At 35.1% G+C, this 16,844-nt stretch overlaps 1 protein-coding gene across 1 annotated transcript in view; it reads right to left on the minus strand.

Moving 5' to 3' along the window:
* Nucleotides 1-8,407: 8,407 nt before the first annotated feature.
* Nucleotides 8,408-16,844, minus strand: part of LOC137232222 (uncharacterized) — a gene marked incomplete at its 5' end in the record, with an annotated part of 196,164 nt that continues 187,727 nt past the window's right edge. Inside the window, 2 exon segments of the mRNA XM_067753681.1 lie at nucleotides 8,408-8,500; nucleotides 8,603-8,762. Coding sequence (XP_067609782.1) covers nucleotides 8,408-8,500; nucleotides 8,603-8,762 — 253 coding nt within the window.

The following is a 16,844-nucleotide window of genomic DNA, read 5'->3' on the forward strand; positions in this document are numbered from 1 at the left end:
TGAAGATGTTCTAAAATTAGGTTACTCTGTAAACCTAATGATAAAGACCACTGATCCGGGCACTTTATTTTATTTTATTTTTTTTTTTTTTTTTTTTTTAACATCTTTATTGGAGTATAATTGCTTTACAATGGTATGTGGGCACTTTAAATGGGTGGACATAAAAGTATGTAAACTGCATCTTAATAAAGGTGTTAAAGTTTATTTCACCCACTTTAAAGAGGCAAAAAAAATCTTTTAAAATAATGAAGTAAGACTTTCATTACTTAACTCTATGTTTATCAGACTACAGTCTGCTGACCACTGTGAAATTCTTAGCTACATTTTAAGGGATGCCCAAGAATTCCTTTAAAAGGTGTTTTAGCTTATTTCTAGGGTATACAGGAATAAGATGGAAATTAAGAGATGAGAAGGACAGATTTTAGAAGGGTATACACATTAAAAGAAATTGTCAACAGGGACAATTTGGTTTTTATATTAAAATTTATAAAAGCACAAAGAAGATCAAAGGAAGATCTAACCACTTGGACAACTTTATGTATACCTTTGTAGCTTTTGACTTGACTTTACAGTCTTTCATGGGTCATTTCTGCACCAGTTCATATTGAAATACTGGGAACAATGGTTTTGGAATGGACACAGGAAGTGAGATGCTACAGTATGAGTCCTTTTCTTTCCTGTTTATCCAGTCTTAGTGCTCCCTATTACCTGTATCTGCTAAACTCTTTTCTGTGCTCCAAAACATCATAACATTTTATCCCCTGCTTGGAGCTTCCTTTCTTTTGGTGGCCAGTTTGTCCTTGGACTACTTACTCTTCATCTTAAATCCCCATCTCAATCATCTTCTACAGCATGAGATCTTCAATGGACCTTTCAAATGGGTTAATATTATCTTTGTTGAAGGTACCACAATAATGTCCAGCAAATAGCTCTATTATTCCACTAGCTTAATGTATTGTTATTATATTTTCACTCATTTATTTCCTTACTGGACTACAAGGGAAGAGACACTCTTTTAACTTACTTTCACTTGCACCTAAGAAAAGTACGTACTTCCTAAAAAGATGATCGATAAAAAAGTGGTGAATAAATGATTGGATGGATAAATAAATAAAGTTACTTCATCTCTCTGAGCCTCAATCTTCTCATCTGCAAAATGAGAGTAATGACAAACCCCTCTGTTTGCTTTGAGAATTAAATGAACCAACATATAAACTGCTTGACATTAGAGACTGAGCCACAGTAATAGCTATTTATTTGCTGCCTTCATTCCTAAAAAATATTACTTAAATTCTAAGAATTATTTTTAAAATTCTCTTTGACCTACCAAAATGCAAGTGTTCAGAGTCAAACAAATGATTTCTCTGAACAAGTAGTAATGCTATGGTGACACTTTTGCCATATTAATTTATCCAAGCTTTGTGACTATTAAAAGTCCAAAGAACACCTTACAGAAACTAAATAAGTAAAAGGAACAAAGAGGAATAGCCAAGATTGTATTTTGATAGAGTTGTATCTTGGTCTCATTAAAACCTATACTAATGCAAGTAATGTTGGAAAACTTGTGTTTCTCAAAAAACACTAAGATGCGATAAAGTGTTTGACTTTCATTTTTCCTGGTAAAGAACATTACACTGCCAATGAAAAAAGAAAAAGACATTGTTTAATGCCTTACATGAAATTTAATTTCACACCACATAATTATTAAAAGATAAGTAGCTCCTGCATTATTAATAAGAATAAATAATAATATGGCAATTAAATAGCTATCACTAATGACTTCTTCATTAATATGTCAGTAGTTGGCTGTTTTATCATGAAGAGAAATTAGAGTAAGATAGTCGAAAAATTCAGTAAATGATAAAACAGAAAGCTGTGTATTGTGTCTTGGTTAATTACAACTGTATCGGATTCTTAGGGGTCGCTAAAGAAGAAATTTGCATACTGAGTACAGAAGTAGTTCAAAGCTAATAGGTGCTTTGTTACAAACAAAACTCTCTCGTGTCTCTTTGAGTTTAAGTTTGTTTACTCTTAGAAAAACTTGATTTCCTGTGTCTGAAGAAAATAAGCTTATAAAGAAGATGAAAAAGCTGCTCTATACCGCTCCAGTAAAGGGAGGCTAACAAATTAAGTGTTAATGAATCAGAAACATATGGATGACGCTTCACTCCACATAGAAATGATGTTAGAATCAAGGGGGAAAGTACTTAGCAAAACGTAAATAAGTCTTTGTCAATCTTAAAGCACAAACATGTGAGGTATCTTCAGAAAGCTCCTAGCTATTACTTTCTTTAGTCGTTATCTATCGTTTTCACTTCATAGAAGAGATCAATCTCTCCATGCCCGAATGATCTTTCAAAAGTTTAACAACATACTGGGTAAGTTATAAACAAACATCCCAGAAGTTCAGAGATAAAAAAAAGATGAAGGGAGAAAAGTGTATCGATTAACCAAAACCATCATGACAACACAGAAAAACTTCCTCTGCTCCTTGCTTACCATGATTTGAAAAACAAAGCCAAAATGTCTGTTGTCATGTACTTTTAAAAATTATCCTCTTTTATATATATATATATATATATATATATATATATATATTAAACTGTAGCTAAGGTTTATATTTTCCAATTAGATCAACATCAATCTTTTGATTGCACAAGAATTGGAATTTATATGCTGTGGCTAGTTCTAATTACAGGCTACATTTATAGAAAAATCTTTAAAAGATAACTGTCTTCATGCTTCTTTAGAATTGGGAATTTGTTCAATGCAAGAAGAAAATAACCTTGGATATGGAGTTCAGAATAGATATTTTATTACTGAGCAGAAACCTCTTAAATTATTTAAGATAATTTAGGCATAATTGTAAGCTGTATTCACTCAAGTCCCTAAGAGACATTCTTTACTGGAAAAAAAGAAATGTTCTTGAAGGCAGCAGTGGTTTTAGCACCTAGTCCACTACCTTCCCAACAAAGAACAGTTCATTTACCATTCTGCATTGCTGCATGTCTCTTTCACTAAGCATTCTGTTCTGGAGCCTAAGATTCTTATTTCTTACTAGTGGACACAATTCAGGGCCTTTTAGACAGTTAGAAAGGGGGGGACCTCCACGGGTGAAGGCTGGGATCACAGTCAGGGACCGGAAGTGTTACATGTAGATGGTTTCAGGGCCCACCATTTGTTCTCCTGCTATCAGGACTGAAGATGCTCTTCAGCTCTAGTTGAGTTAGACCCTGCTTCCTACCTCTTAGACTCAGCGCAGCCTGTTTGCACTTTGAACCAATAAGATTCAAGTCTTCTTTGTTTAGTAGTCACCACTCTGACATGTTGTTTATCCTCACCTACTTTCAAGTCCCCACCAAGCTTGTAAAATGCTCAAAGCCTTGGACCTGTCCCTTGGCTGCAGGACAGGATGATGAACATGTGATGACACATAAACGCAATCCATAAGTGACTGTGGGATTTGATTGGATAGTTAGAGAATGCCATCGATCATTTGGACCTTTCATGAATAAACAACTCTTAATGATGGAAAACTGAAGCACGTATTAGACAGAGTGCATTAAGCTATTTACCTTCCAAGAAGCAAAAGTATTAGTTACAGCTTTAAAATAAGCAATTTATAAAATTCAATGCAAAGGCAACTCAAAGTCTTAACTGAATGAGTTACTTCTTTTTATTAAAACTTTCCATGGCTTCCCACTGCCCGTGATAAATATGTAGGCCTGACTAGTGTGCACTTTCCTAGTTTCCAGTCTACCTCTCTAGGCCGATCTCTCTCCTTCTTTCCATCCTTCGTTCCAGCCAAAACAAATTGCTTTCAGTTTTCAGACTCTCTTGGTATTTCCTATCACTATACCTCGACTCACTGTCTCCTTTCTCTTAGAGATGATAATTGGGTCGATAATATTCAGTTCATAGTCTCATTATTTAATTGCAAAGACAGATTCTGAATACAGACTTTTGCATGGAAAAATCTATCAAGTGTTTCCACCTCAAGCCCCCATCAACATGCTTCCATTTTTTCTGTTTGCTGTGCCACCTTGCAACTTATGACCCACGTCAAAGCTTTCACCGCACTCCCTGGCTGTATTCCCCAAGTAGAGATGAGTAATACTTCCAGGAAAACGCGGCAGTCATACCACGACACAATGCCCGCAATTTTCTGTGTCAATAACAATGGTTAGTTTTACCTCCTTAGTAATTCATCGGTAAATGTAGGTTCAGGTTTTCTTAATCATCTCCTTTTATTAAAAATTATAAATTGTATAGAACCTTCATAATAGAATTTCATCAAGAATGAACTAAAGCACTCAATTGTTGAGGTCCCTACCCAAGTACACAAAAGTAGTGGATAAATAGCAAGGATAAGAGAACAGGGTGTGTTTCTATGTGTGTGTGATTCCCTGTATGTACACATTCATGATAAGAGGTGGGCAGCTCCTTCTCAGAGTATCTTACATATTTCCACTGTACAGCCGTCCCTTAATAAAAACTACTCTAACGTACAACAGAAATATTCATCTTCATTAATTGCATATGGTAGTTCTCAGATAATACAGACACTCGAGAAATAGACTTTTTAGTTGTTGTGTTTTCCAGTTACACTGCTTGATCGCATCTCTACATTTACACTCCGTTGTCCCACGATGCACAACTGCCCTAACTCTCCAACTCTGCCTAGCATCCTGCTACTTCTATGAGCTCCGATAGCCCATTCTAAAGTGATAGTTTCTTTAAGAAAATAATTACAATGTAAATTAGTCTTCAACAAATAGTAAGGCACGTTTTGGAATTAAGTGCCTAAGTACTGAAGCTTTGCTTCCCGATGTGGTTAAAACCATTATATAAGTTGAAGCATATCCATCCAATCTGTGTACCTAGAAATATCATTTCTTCTGTTGCTAATGAAGGTCCTACAGCACAAATTTATTAAAGGTATACTTTTGCATGGGGTAATAATTGGGTCGATAATATTAAATTCATAGGCTCATTATTTAATTGCAAGGGCAGATTATGAATACAGCTTCTAAAATGTATTTTAATGAAAAACACTACATCCTGACCTAATCATATCAACCTTATGCTATCTAATTAAGGATGCAAAAAATCATTAGAGTCGCAAAATATTAGTTCCAGCTCCATCAGGCTGTGAGCTGCCCCTTCATGAATATATATTTTTTTACTCCATGATAAATAGTTAATGAGGTAAAAATGACAAAATTTGCATGTAGGCAAATTAGTTTAATAGAATGATGTCTTTTCTGACTACTGAAAGTGACCTTTTCCTTCTCAGAAACATGGCTAAAATACTTTGGAATTATCATTTGGCTGTCTTTGCACAAATGATAAATTGTATGTATGAACAATATAAAAATTACAAAATGCAATAATCCTAAATTCTCATCATACTCTAAATGTGCTTTTGCATTTATCAATTTAATAAAATGAAATTAAGCATATTATAAAGTGTCCATTTATGTGGCCATTTTTAATCCAGAGCATAAAAATGAGAAGCACGTGCTTAATAGCTGGCACTATGGCAAAAATCTAGATCAAATTTTTAAAGCACAAGAATTCTAGACTACTTACTTGAAATACTTTTATATTAAAATGCCCACTCCACTCTTAATTTAGCATTTTAGATTACAGATGATTGCTCTCAATTAAACTGGTAAAATATCTTGAAATCAGTACATCAATTATTCAACAGTGCTACCTTACTTCCCTATTGAAATAAACTAGACAAGCAATCATAAAACAAGTTAAGAAGAATAACATACAAAAAATTAATCATAAGGAAGAGAAAGGCTTCATAGTATAAACACCAGGTCATGAAGAGATGTGACAAACAAATAAAATATATACGTCTATCATTTAACTTTGAGAATGTTTCTGTGTGCTTAGCAAACATCACTCCAACAGCAAGAAATAACAGGTGCTCTACAGATTTTCAGATGATTTGCATACACATCTCTATGAGTCTCATCACTGATGGATGCTGAGTCTGTGCTGTGAAAGGAACAGCAGCAATTCATCCAGATGTATTAACTTCTGGTAATGGCTCAACAGAATCTAAGCCAAAATATTTTACTTAAGACAAAAATGCCTTTGATTAAATCGTTTACTTTGGTTACATTTAATCAAATTGTCTTTTCTCTGATCCATCTGAATGTGGACACACAGTCAGCATGATGGACTAGAAACTCAAGTGACACTCTCTTCTTGAGTTCTACTCTTGTCCATCACGTGTCAGCTAAGCCATTTTACAAAGAAGAGAATAAATATTAATTTTAAAGAATTAAGGAATTTCACAATCTCCTTTAATTTTCCTTCTAGCACTTAAGCACTAGTTGACTTCTCCCTCCCTCCCTCTTCTCCTCTCTCTCCTCCTGTTCTTCCCATTCTCCCCCATCTCTCATTCTCTGTCTCCTCTAGCTAAAATAATTCTCTATTTTTCTCTGTATTCTCTTGTTCAACTCAAATCATTTTGGTACATAAGTTTGGTTGCCTTCCAAATTTCTAAACTTCCATGTTGTGAAACTTAATGACAAAATAAAATGAACAGGCACTTTGAAATTATCCTAGAGAGAAAGTGCTGTTTGCTTGACTTTTAGGATCATTTCAACCACTTTGGCCTTTTAAAAAGTATGCTGTTAGTCAAGGATTTTTGAAGAAGAAACCAAAATGAATATAAGGTAAAGTAAAAACTGTTTTACTTCAAGTCAAGGACAGTGGTCTTGAAAATGTCTGCTGTAATTTAAACTAATTATTAAATTAAGAAAATTCAAGACATATTGAGTATATTGTTAGTAAACCCATGTGGAATTTTTTTAAAAGCTAATGTTTAGGTTTCTATCAAGTAGAGAAGAGGATGAGGTAGATTTTATGTCTACTATACGGGCAGATTAAATACGTTTAATAATTCAATGGTTCATGCACACATTCTTTTATGTATTGAAAAAATAGACAATAAAAATGTACTATTATTCTGCAGACCCTGTTAGGGCTTGAGGACACAAAGATGGAGAACACAAAGATGGTTTATTACACAAGAAGTCTTCGTCTAAAGAGGAAGAGGAACACACGGGGAGTTAATCCCTAGATTGTGTGTTAGATGCTGGAAAGGTCAAGTAAAACAGGCAGCTTTAGCAAAAAAGAGATGGTTGTCTCTGGCAGCTCCACCGAGAAAACACTCAAACTGAGCCCTGGAGAATAGTTTGTTTGCCTGGTGGTACGTGAGGAGTTGGGAGGCTGTCTTTCCAAACAGAGAGGAATGTACGGTAATGTGAAACAGTATGACACATTTAGCAAATTATCCGTATTTTATATGGCCTCCTCATATTTTGCTAAGAAGCATTTGGTAAGAGGAATGTTCAGAAAGGATGGGAGAGATGAGCACACAGGAGATGTCACTGGAGAGGTAGAAAAGAATCAGATCAGAGGGCAAACACACAATAGTATGAAGTTATTGAAGGTTTTATGACAGGGGACTGCAGGGTCAGACTTGCATTTTAGAAATACTATTTTGACAAGAGACGAGAATGAATTCATGGACAGTGCAACAATGTGGCAACTGTAGCATGAGATTGAAGGCAGAGAAAGCCATTGGCAAAGTATGGCTGTCATTCAGAAGGTGGGTATTGAGGTCCTAGACATAGGTAGTAGCAAATGGAATAGAGAAGAGGAGATATTAAGGAAGACAAAGAAAAGTCTAGAAAAACTCTTGAGCTTTAGATCTTTGTGATTCAGAGTACATGAAAATGCCAAGTACAGAGATTATGGAAGTGTAAATGGCACAGGTAAAATGTATGCATTAATTAATTAACTAAGTCGATTTTGTTCGGACCATACTAGGTTTTAGGTAAATTCGGGACACTCATCTGGAGATATCAAGTAGGCTGCTGGATTGTATTTTGGGGGGACTCAGAAAGGAGGTGTATTCTGGAGACACGTATTTGATCATCTTCAGCCGGATGGAAGACACAGTTTGAAAGGAGGTTTATCAAAGAACTATGGAGAGCCAGACAAGGAATAAACCAAGTACAGAACCCTGGGAGACGCTAACACGTAAGAGCCTGGTGAAGCCAATGAAAAAGGCAAAGGAGATTTCTCCTGAAAGAGGGAAATTAGTCTAGGGGACTGACTAACAAAAGCATCAAAGGAGAAAGGCAGAAGTAATATCCCTTCCCTCCTGTTCACTCAAAGTCACTTTAAAGCTGAAAATCTTGTCATGTGTGGAAACTCATTCTTTTATGTTCTTCATAACCGTTGTGTATTTTGATATATATATATATATATATACACACACACACACATACATATACACATACATATATGTATATGGCAGGTATCAATAAATATTTTTATAAGAAAATAAGAGTGCTGAACTATAAGTACCATCTGGTCATGTCTCCTCATCTCGACTAATAAAAAAATAAACATACAATTGAGCGGCAAGATTTGTACAGTGGTGGTGATCAAATACAATAGTAAATGGCTTCAAAAAACAATGTGAGAAAATTTAACAGCTGACTGATATGCTAACGGAATGAGCTTCTTTCGTGCAGTCAAAACACAAATCTACTTCAAACCAACTCACCTTCCTTCTCTCACCATTGAGTCCTCTCCATTGCTCAGATCTTTTTACTATATAGCTTAGTTCCTGATTGGAAATCTCCAAATCATATGGTATAAAAAACTTGGTTTCTTCACTGTGGATGCGCTGAAATGCGTCTAATATCCAGGAATCATTGTGCAATCTAAAAGCAAAATCATTTGTTATTTGGTTTTTTTTCCCAAATATTGTTTGCTTTTTTCCAAAAATGTTATTAAACACTTTGTCTCTTTTATAAATTTCTATGTATTTAATTCACTAGTCCCCTTTCTTTTTCAGAAATTATTTGACTAAGATTCCAGAAATGATTTAATGATTTTCTCTGCTAGATATCATAATCCAACAGCAACAATTTGGGATTTTTACAGCTATCTCCTAGAAGCCTACTATGTCTGATTCTAAGTTATAGACTGTAGAAAAATGAGAAATATTTAGCCATTAGTTTGTATATGAGTGTCCAAATTAGTTCAAATGAAAGGGATTTGTCAAAGGAAATTTGAGTTTGGATTTATATTTCCTCAGCAAGTTGGTTTTAGTGTCATGCCACAAACTCAGTCAGCACAGAGGTTTTGCTTGGTTGGTTGCTTTACAACATGAGTAATAAATGGACAAATCTGGTGAAGTATCTAACCTGATGAGCGACTCATTTAATCTTTTCCCATTTTTCAAAACATCTCCAAATATTCATTTAGAAAAGCACTGCTTTTCTTGTGATATTGATAAACTGACAGCAAAGTATCTTACTAAAAAATATTAATACTTCATTAGTAACATTTAGATGAGTACTATAAACATTAATTAAGCCAATGCTTATAAAACTTTCCCATAAATTACCTCTAAGTTCAGAGAAGAGAAGATGTGTATTCTATCCCTAATCTATCAGTATATTTGTTTTAATACAATGCTCGTTTTTTGTAAAAGTTTACGTAAAATTAAAACTCTGGGGAAATATCATATTTATCCTGTGACTTAGTGGACACTTGGCTGACCAGGTTTGCCTGGAACCAGTTTAAAAAAGACAGAATTGTGCCACTAACAGTCTGTAGACCAGATCAAGAACCCTAATGCATCACAGTGTCAATAAACTACCCATCTGAGAAGTAAGTTTTTACAAGATGCCCAAAATATAAATTGGACTATCAAGATAATTAAGGATCACATGGAAATGTCTTTCTACACAGTGTGGAGAATTTTAAGTATTTTCTTTCAATGATCAGGATAATTATATTTTGCTTTAAATGGGCTAGATAATAAAATTTAAATGTATTGCTTTCCTATTATAATGGTAGTTCATTTCACATTCACTGTGTTACCTAGCTTTACCTTAATCCTGTCATTTACATATTTACATGTTAAAATCAAGTTAGTCTTACTCTTTATAAGTAACACAGAGAGAATTTAAACTCAGAGTTAACTCCAAAGTTCATTTTATTCCATCATCTGACTCTTCAGTGAAAATAAAAGACACAACACATATCTTCATTTAACTAGATCCTTTCCAAAACAGATTTTTTTGACCCTTCTTGCCAACTAAGATGCATGTGTCTTTTTTCCCCCCAACTATTTTTCATTCATCACATAGTGGAAATGCAGTCAGCCTTCTGTATCTGCAGGTTCTATACCTACAGATTCAACAAATCAGGGATTGAAAAAATTTTGAAAAGGAATTCCATGAAGTTCCTAAAAGCAAAACTTGAATTTGCTGTACACAGGTAACTATTTACATAGCATTTACATTGTATTAGGCATTATAAATAATCCACAGATGATTCTAGGTACAGGTGACCCTTGAACAACATGGATTTGAATTGTTCAGATCCACTTACACACAGATATTTTTCAATAAATATAGTTACCCTTCCTATGTCTGGGTTTCACATCCACAGGTTCAGCCAATCATGTATCACAAACTTAATACACAATCCGCAGTTCTACAGTTCACTGATTCCTAGGAGGTGGAACCCCAGGATTTGGAAGGCTGACTACAGGACTTGAGCATCTTATCTCCCGGAACCAATCTCCCATGGACACTGAGAAACAACTGAAAAAGCAAAACTGCCACCCGGCGTCTCTGATGGTCCACATGGCTTGGTGACATCTTGAAATGCAACTGCTATTCTTACTATGTTTGGAGATTCTAGGTCAGCAATGTGAGTGATTTGCGAGTTGTCTTGTTAAACAAGAACTAGGCTTTACCATTCTCTTAAGCTTGTTTAATGTAACATTCATCTTTTTCTTTTAATGGTGGTAAGATTTAATGTAGTTAAATTACTGTCAATTTGCTGCCATAAACATTTTCTATATGAAGATTTTAAGTGCAGGATTATCAACAATGCAATTAACTTTGAATTAATTAGGAATCACAGTCCTGTTTCTGCTAGCTTCTGCTCCTTTTGCCCAGGAAATGTCTGTCTCCTCTTTACATCTCCTTCATTCTGGGTGAAAGAATAATTATACAAATATCCAAGCCAGGATCTACAGGATGGTAAACAAATGCTTTAACAGAGAACAAAATGGCACATTGGAATGTGGAAAGCTGTATGAAGGTCAATTATGTTTTATTTTGATTTTTAATATTTTTTTTTGCCATTTTGAGTGGCATTTCCCAGTGAAAAGCTTCACTATGGGTTGTGAATGAGTCAACTTACCAACCTCTATTAGTTTTTAGCATATTTCTCAGCTCTACAGAGCCAGCTTACACAAACAAGGAGAAAATAGTCTGGTCATAGTCGTATATGCAAAATTTAGAAATAAATTGAACGTTGATAATTCTGTAATTCATTTGATAATATAATCAGTCAAGCAATATAACATTTATCCAAAAGTGAATTGTTTTATCCTTTTGGATATTTATGCAGTCCATACGGATCAAATTTGGTGAACATCTATTAAACATTCACTTTTTTGGTTCTCTTGAGAAAGTTAATGATTCCAGCTAAATGTTAGAATAATTTCTATTAAGATAAAAAATGTAAAAACAGTTCCAATTTCATAAATAAATCGGGCATTGGTAGACATTGATGACAAAGAGCAGCAAACTATTTTCTCTGTGTATTTACAGTATTAGAATTGTTCAATAAAATGTTAAATTTCAACTTTCCATGATCATATTTAGTTATGAAAGTTTGTTATTTTCAAATAGGTTAAAGATAACACAAATACACGCATGTATTTTCATATTTTTGCCATTTTGGGTATGTGTGTATAAATATCAGATTGAACTGAATAAAATTGAAGATACTGGATCATATTGGATGAAAGAGAGAAAAGGAGAAAGGCAAACATGGAAAGAATTCTATTGATTAGTGAATCTAAAAGGAGAATACACAAGGTCATTGCACTACTTTTGCAACCTGTGTAGGTTTGTTTTTAATAAAAAGCTAAAATTTTATGATATTCTACTGAAATACACATTACATGGTGATGGTTGAAAAATTTAATTTCTTTTGACAATACAACTATTCAATATGTCTAAAAATTTTACATTTTTAAATTTCTTCAAAATGTAATTAAAAGAGAGACTACATTCCACCTGTTCATAAAGCCTTAGGCATTATTGTTTATAGAAATAGGTCACATATTATGCCACAGGTTCTGGTGATGGACAATGAAACAAAGTAATTTACAAAGTCCTCTGCCCTGTGTCCTACATTTGAAGCAATTCACTGCTTGATGAATGGCAGAAGCTATTATGTTTGGTTCACATCTGAATGTGGGTCATTTACAGAAACCTAGCATGTGACATTTCTTTTCAAGCTAAAAAGGACAAGTGTGAACATTTAGCTAATATAGTATTTTAAGGATCATGAAAAGGATGGAAGCTATGACTTAAAATAGCTCTAAATTCAAAAAATATATAAAAATGAAGAAGAATCAAATATGACTGCTTATTTCTAACTCCAAAAGTTACAAAAGATTTCAGCAGTATGGCTTTATACATATTGTAGTCAATGTGCTTATGATTTAACTTTGAAAACTACTTACCTGCTGGTGTAAATACATTAGACTGTGGCATGTACAGCTCTGAATAGACAGCATGTAAACAGTCAAGCTTCTTATAGAGTGACAAGCATATGCTTGCTGAAATTCATTCATTCATTTTTTTTAATATTTAAAATTTTTTTCTAAAATACAAATATTCTTTAGCAGAATTGTTGAACACTTTAGATGAGGTGTGACACTGAAGTGCTTATATGTATGGAGAAAGCTTTGGTTGGCTTTCTAGAAATACTTGAGCAGTCACCATCCTGTTTAATAGTAATTAAAATCCAAATGGCTTTGGTATGAACTTGTACTAAATGGAGAAAAAGGGAAATACAAGGAAGCCATAAAGAAGAGAAAAAATATAAAGAAGGAAAAGTAATTTTAGTAAAAGGAAAAAGAAACTCAGAAAGTAAAAATGTGCACGCAATGGGAAATAGTGAAGAACCACCCGCATCCCTCCACCACCATTTCCAGAGACAGTCCTGTCACAGGGTTCTAGTTATGAAGTGTACATCCTTCAATGTATGTGTAGAGTCTCACATTTGTAAGGGGACAATCATCCTCCTAATTCACTCCTCATTCATGTATTTACTTGGTCAGAAAATATTCACATGTGTCTATCAAATGCCAAGTACTTGGTAAGTGCAACCAGTAGGGGAGAGGATAGGGGAAGATTCCTGGAAGGAGGGGGAAAGGAGCCCTCATGACTCACAGAGTGATAGTGATGGGGCGGCCACAGAGTATTAAGGTTGTACAATGTGGGGAAGGCATGGCCCCAATCAAGAGACCTCATATTTGTAAGAGTAATAGGAGCCATTAAAGCAAGAAGAGATTTTTTTTAATTAAAAATGATTCTGGTGACACTGAGAATAGATTAAAAGGGGCAAGAGGGAATATAAGAAGACTAGTTGAAGGCTGCTGTTACAGTAAGTCATGGGAGAGATTAGGGCATATCGGACAGGGAAAGGACCCTATGGATGGAATGAGGTGAACTGGTTCAAGAGCTAAGGAGCCACCAGAACCTGGAGAAGGTTTGTATGGAGGGTGAGAGAGAGAAAGTGTTTGAGGACACCTCCCACGTTTGTTTGTTTGTTTCTTCTTTCCAGAACTGGATGGGTGATCTTGCATTTACTGATACAGGAAACCCCTTCCTTCCTTCCTTCTTTCCTTCCTTCCTTTTTTTCCTTCCTTTCCTTCCTTCCTTCTTTCTTCAGAACTGGATAGGTGATCTTAGCATTTACTGAGAAAGGGAACCCTACGTGAAGAGGTGATCTGGAGCAGAAGACAATGAGTTTCTTTTCAGAATGTCGATTTGGAAGTCCCATTGACATATATACGTGCAGTTGTCAAAGTTAATAGAAAGTTCTAAATTGCTTAATTAAATTCATATGTATCTTGGAAGAGCTAAATTTTAGAACTAAACTTAGCTGCCTAAATTACAAATCTGTTAGAAATATACAATTTAAATCAATTAACTTGTTCCAAAGGAGCAGATCAAGGTTTAAGTTTGATTTTACTACTCACATTTTAAAGATAAATGAAAGAGAGTCAGAGAGGTTAAACTATTGCCAGAGGACACACAGCTGATAAGTAACAGAGCCAAGATTCAAGCCAGATATTGAACCACTACATCACAGCCATTCATTAGGCAAAAATTAACCACAGATGTGAATTTTAAGTAATCTTATTGTTAAAAAAAATTAAGAAATATGACATAGAAGTAATATTGCAGTTTGGGGAGTTGCAAAGACTGCGTAAAGATAGGAGTTGCAACCTTAGGCAAATGACTTAAAGTCATGAAGGCTTGGTTTCTTCATATGAAAGGAGATGACAGTAACTGGTCCTGAATCACAGACTCAGTCTGAGGTTTAAGTGAGGTAATCCATATACTGTATTCAAACCAGGGTTGGCATATACAGTAAGTGCTCAGGACACGACAAAAATTACTATTCAGTAACTAAAAGGAAAATGTTAAAACTTTTATTTGTAATCTCCATTTTGCTGATCTGTACGGCATGTGATGGAAGTTTTTTGAACCTATACTTGGAGATTCTGAAATTATTATGAGAGCCAATAATATATTTGTTAGGGTTAGGATTCTATTCTTTCTCACGACCACAAGGGCCAGCTCTACGAGTTCATACTGTCTTATATTGCACTGAAGGAATTAGGTCATGTAGATGCATCAGGTTTACTAGGGAAACCCAAACTAGAAAGAGTAAGTGAACCAGAAGAACTTATGGCAGTGTTTTCTCAAATCAAACTAATCTGTGAGGTCTTAGCCACTAAGAAAACACAGGGCTGATAATAGGTCCTAGTCTCATGATCAACATCGATAGCAAAGGTATTGCTCAAGCACTTAACCCAGACCTAAGGCTGAGACACCTTCTATCATTTGTGCGCTGCAGGATGACAGCTCCATTACAAGTGTGTCCAAGATCACCAGAAACTCGTCTGCTGTTTCGAACATCTAAGCATGCCACATATTAGCCTACTTACCAGATCACTAAAGAGAAAAGCCTACTCAGATAGGGAGGTGGGGTGTAGGGATTTTGGGATAGTGGAATTGAGTGTTGGCGAGAGGGGAGCTAGAGATCATTCTGCACCTATGGTGTGGTCAGCACTTCCCAAGGTCCTTTGGATTTCTTACATACAGTGCCCAAATGTTTTGCATTTCCCCTGCTATGTGCGTCATCATGACCCTTTAAAATTTCTCCTTCCACACTGCACTGTATTTTTTTAAAAATTGGCTGTTGCCAAAGAATTCAAACTAAAACCCTATCCTGATCACTTGGATAAATCAAATTAATACACGTGAGAGCCATGTGTGTCCCTTTTCACACGTCTTCATTATACTCTGGATGAGTTCAAAATAAAAAACACTTGGGAGCTAGTGTCATTTGAACATACAGACTGTGAGCCCCATTTTATCTGAAAGAGAAGGTGTATCTTCATCACGTAGATATTGTATTCATTTATTTGTTCACGTTTTTAATCGAACACATATTAGTTGTGCGTCCGTTGTATTCCAGACACTTTTCTGGGTCCAGAGAGGAGACTGGTGAATTCTAGAGTTAACAATCTTGCCTTCAGTCCTCAGTCCAGAGTTTCTAGTTATTTTGCCTCTATAGTTCTTTTTCATTTTTAGTTGACTACTGATGTAACATTTAAAATACATGGTTCAGAGTTTAACATACCATTTTATGTACATGTAATCCTCATTGGCTTGTGGCAGCAAACCAAAATTGTTGCTCTTTTTGTTTGATTAAGTGTTTTAGTGATAAGTATAGTGAAAATGCTTCAGGAAGATTTTTAGAGATTATACATAATGCTAAGGCAGAGAAGTGGAGAATAACATTGGCTTGTACACATTATGCTATCAGGTGCAAGTACTTACATGGAAGTGAAAAAGGAAACTTCATGTCCCCATGACCTAAAACAAACCCAAACCACAAATTTGGACTGTGCCAACAAGATAATCTACACATTGTCACCTCATTCAGGTACATATACTGTCTTAACACCTACTTGCTATTGGTCAGAACTCACATACCCTCTTTCCCACAAGCTCTGGATTTAAATAAATAAATAAATAAATAAATAAATAAATAAATAAATAAATAAATAAAAGGAGATCCAGTAGGTTAGTTTCTTTTATCCTAGAGTTATAGAAGCAGGCTAATTTACCAAAACCCAGTTCACCAAATGACTGATTAACAATTTAGACTTAATTGACCAGCTTTTATTTTATTCTTATAAGAGAATATCATGTCAAGGAATGTTCTATTTATCTCTGACCCAGCTTCTTGCAGCTATAGATGGGGATAGTTGGAGTAGAAATAGACCCTTCTATTTGCAGAAGAAAACATGGAAGGGGAGTCAGGATACAGCATGAGGTCAACCGCCCACATCAGAGAGCTTGGTTATGGGGAACAGGGGGAGGATACCGATGGGCTTTTGGCAAATGGGTGATCAGTGAATTGATCTGGACCCAAAGCAATGAGCCATTTTGGTTACAATTTTTCAGTTTACTGGAGCTGACACAATGTAGCATCCGAATCTTTTAAAGAGGTCTATTCCTATACAAGCATGTCAAAGTGTACACAGTTCATTTCTGCCTCTCAGGGCGTACAGTGCCCATAACTCAGTGACAATTTAAGAGGGATGAAAATTATTTAGCAATATTTAGAGCTTTTTCCTTTACATGGTAAATAATATTTTGCCTTTAGTAAGGAAAATTGTA

Source organism: Pseudorca crassidens, chromosome 10 (assembly GCF_039906515.1).
Source record: "Pseudorca crassidens isolate mPseCra1 chromosome 10, mPseCra1.hap1, whole genome shotgun sequence".
Taxonomy (NCBI): Eukaryota; Metazoa; Chordata; class Mammalia; order Artiodactyla; family Delphinidae; genus Pseudorca; species Pseudorca crassidens.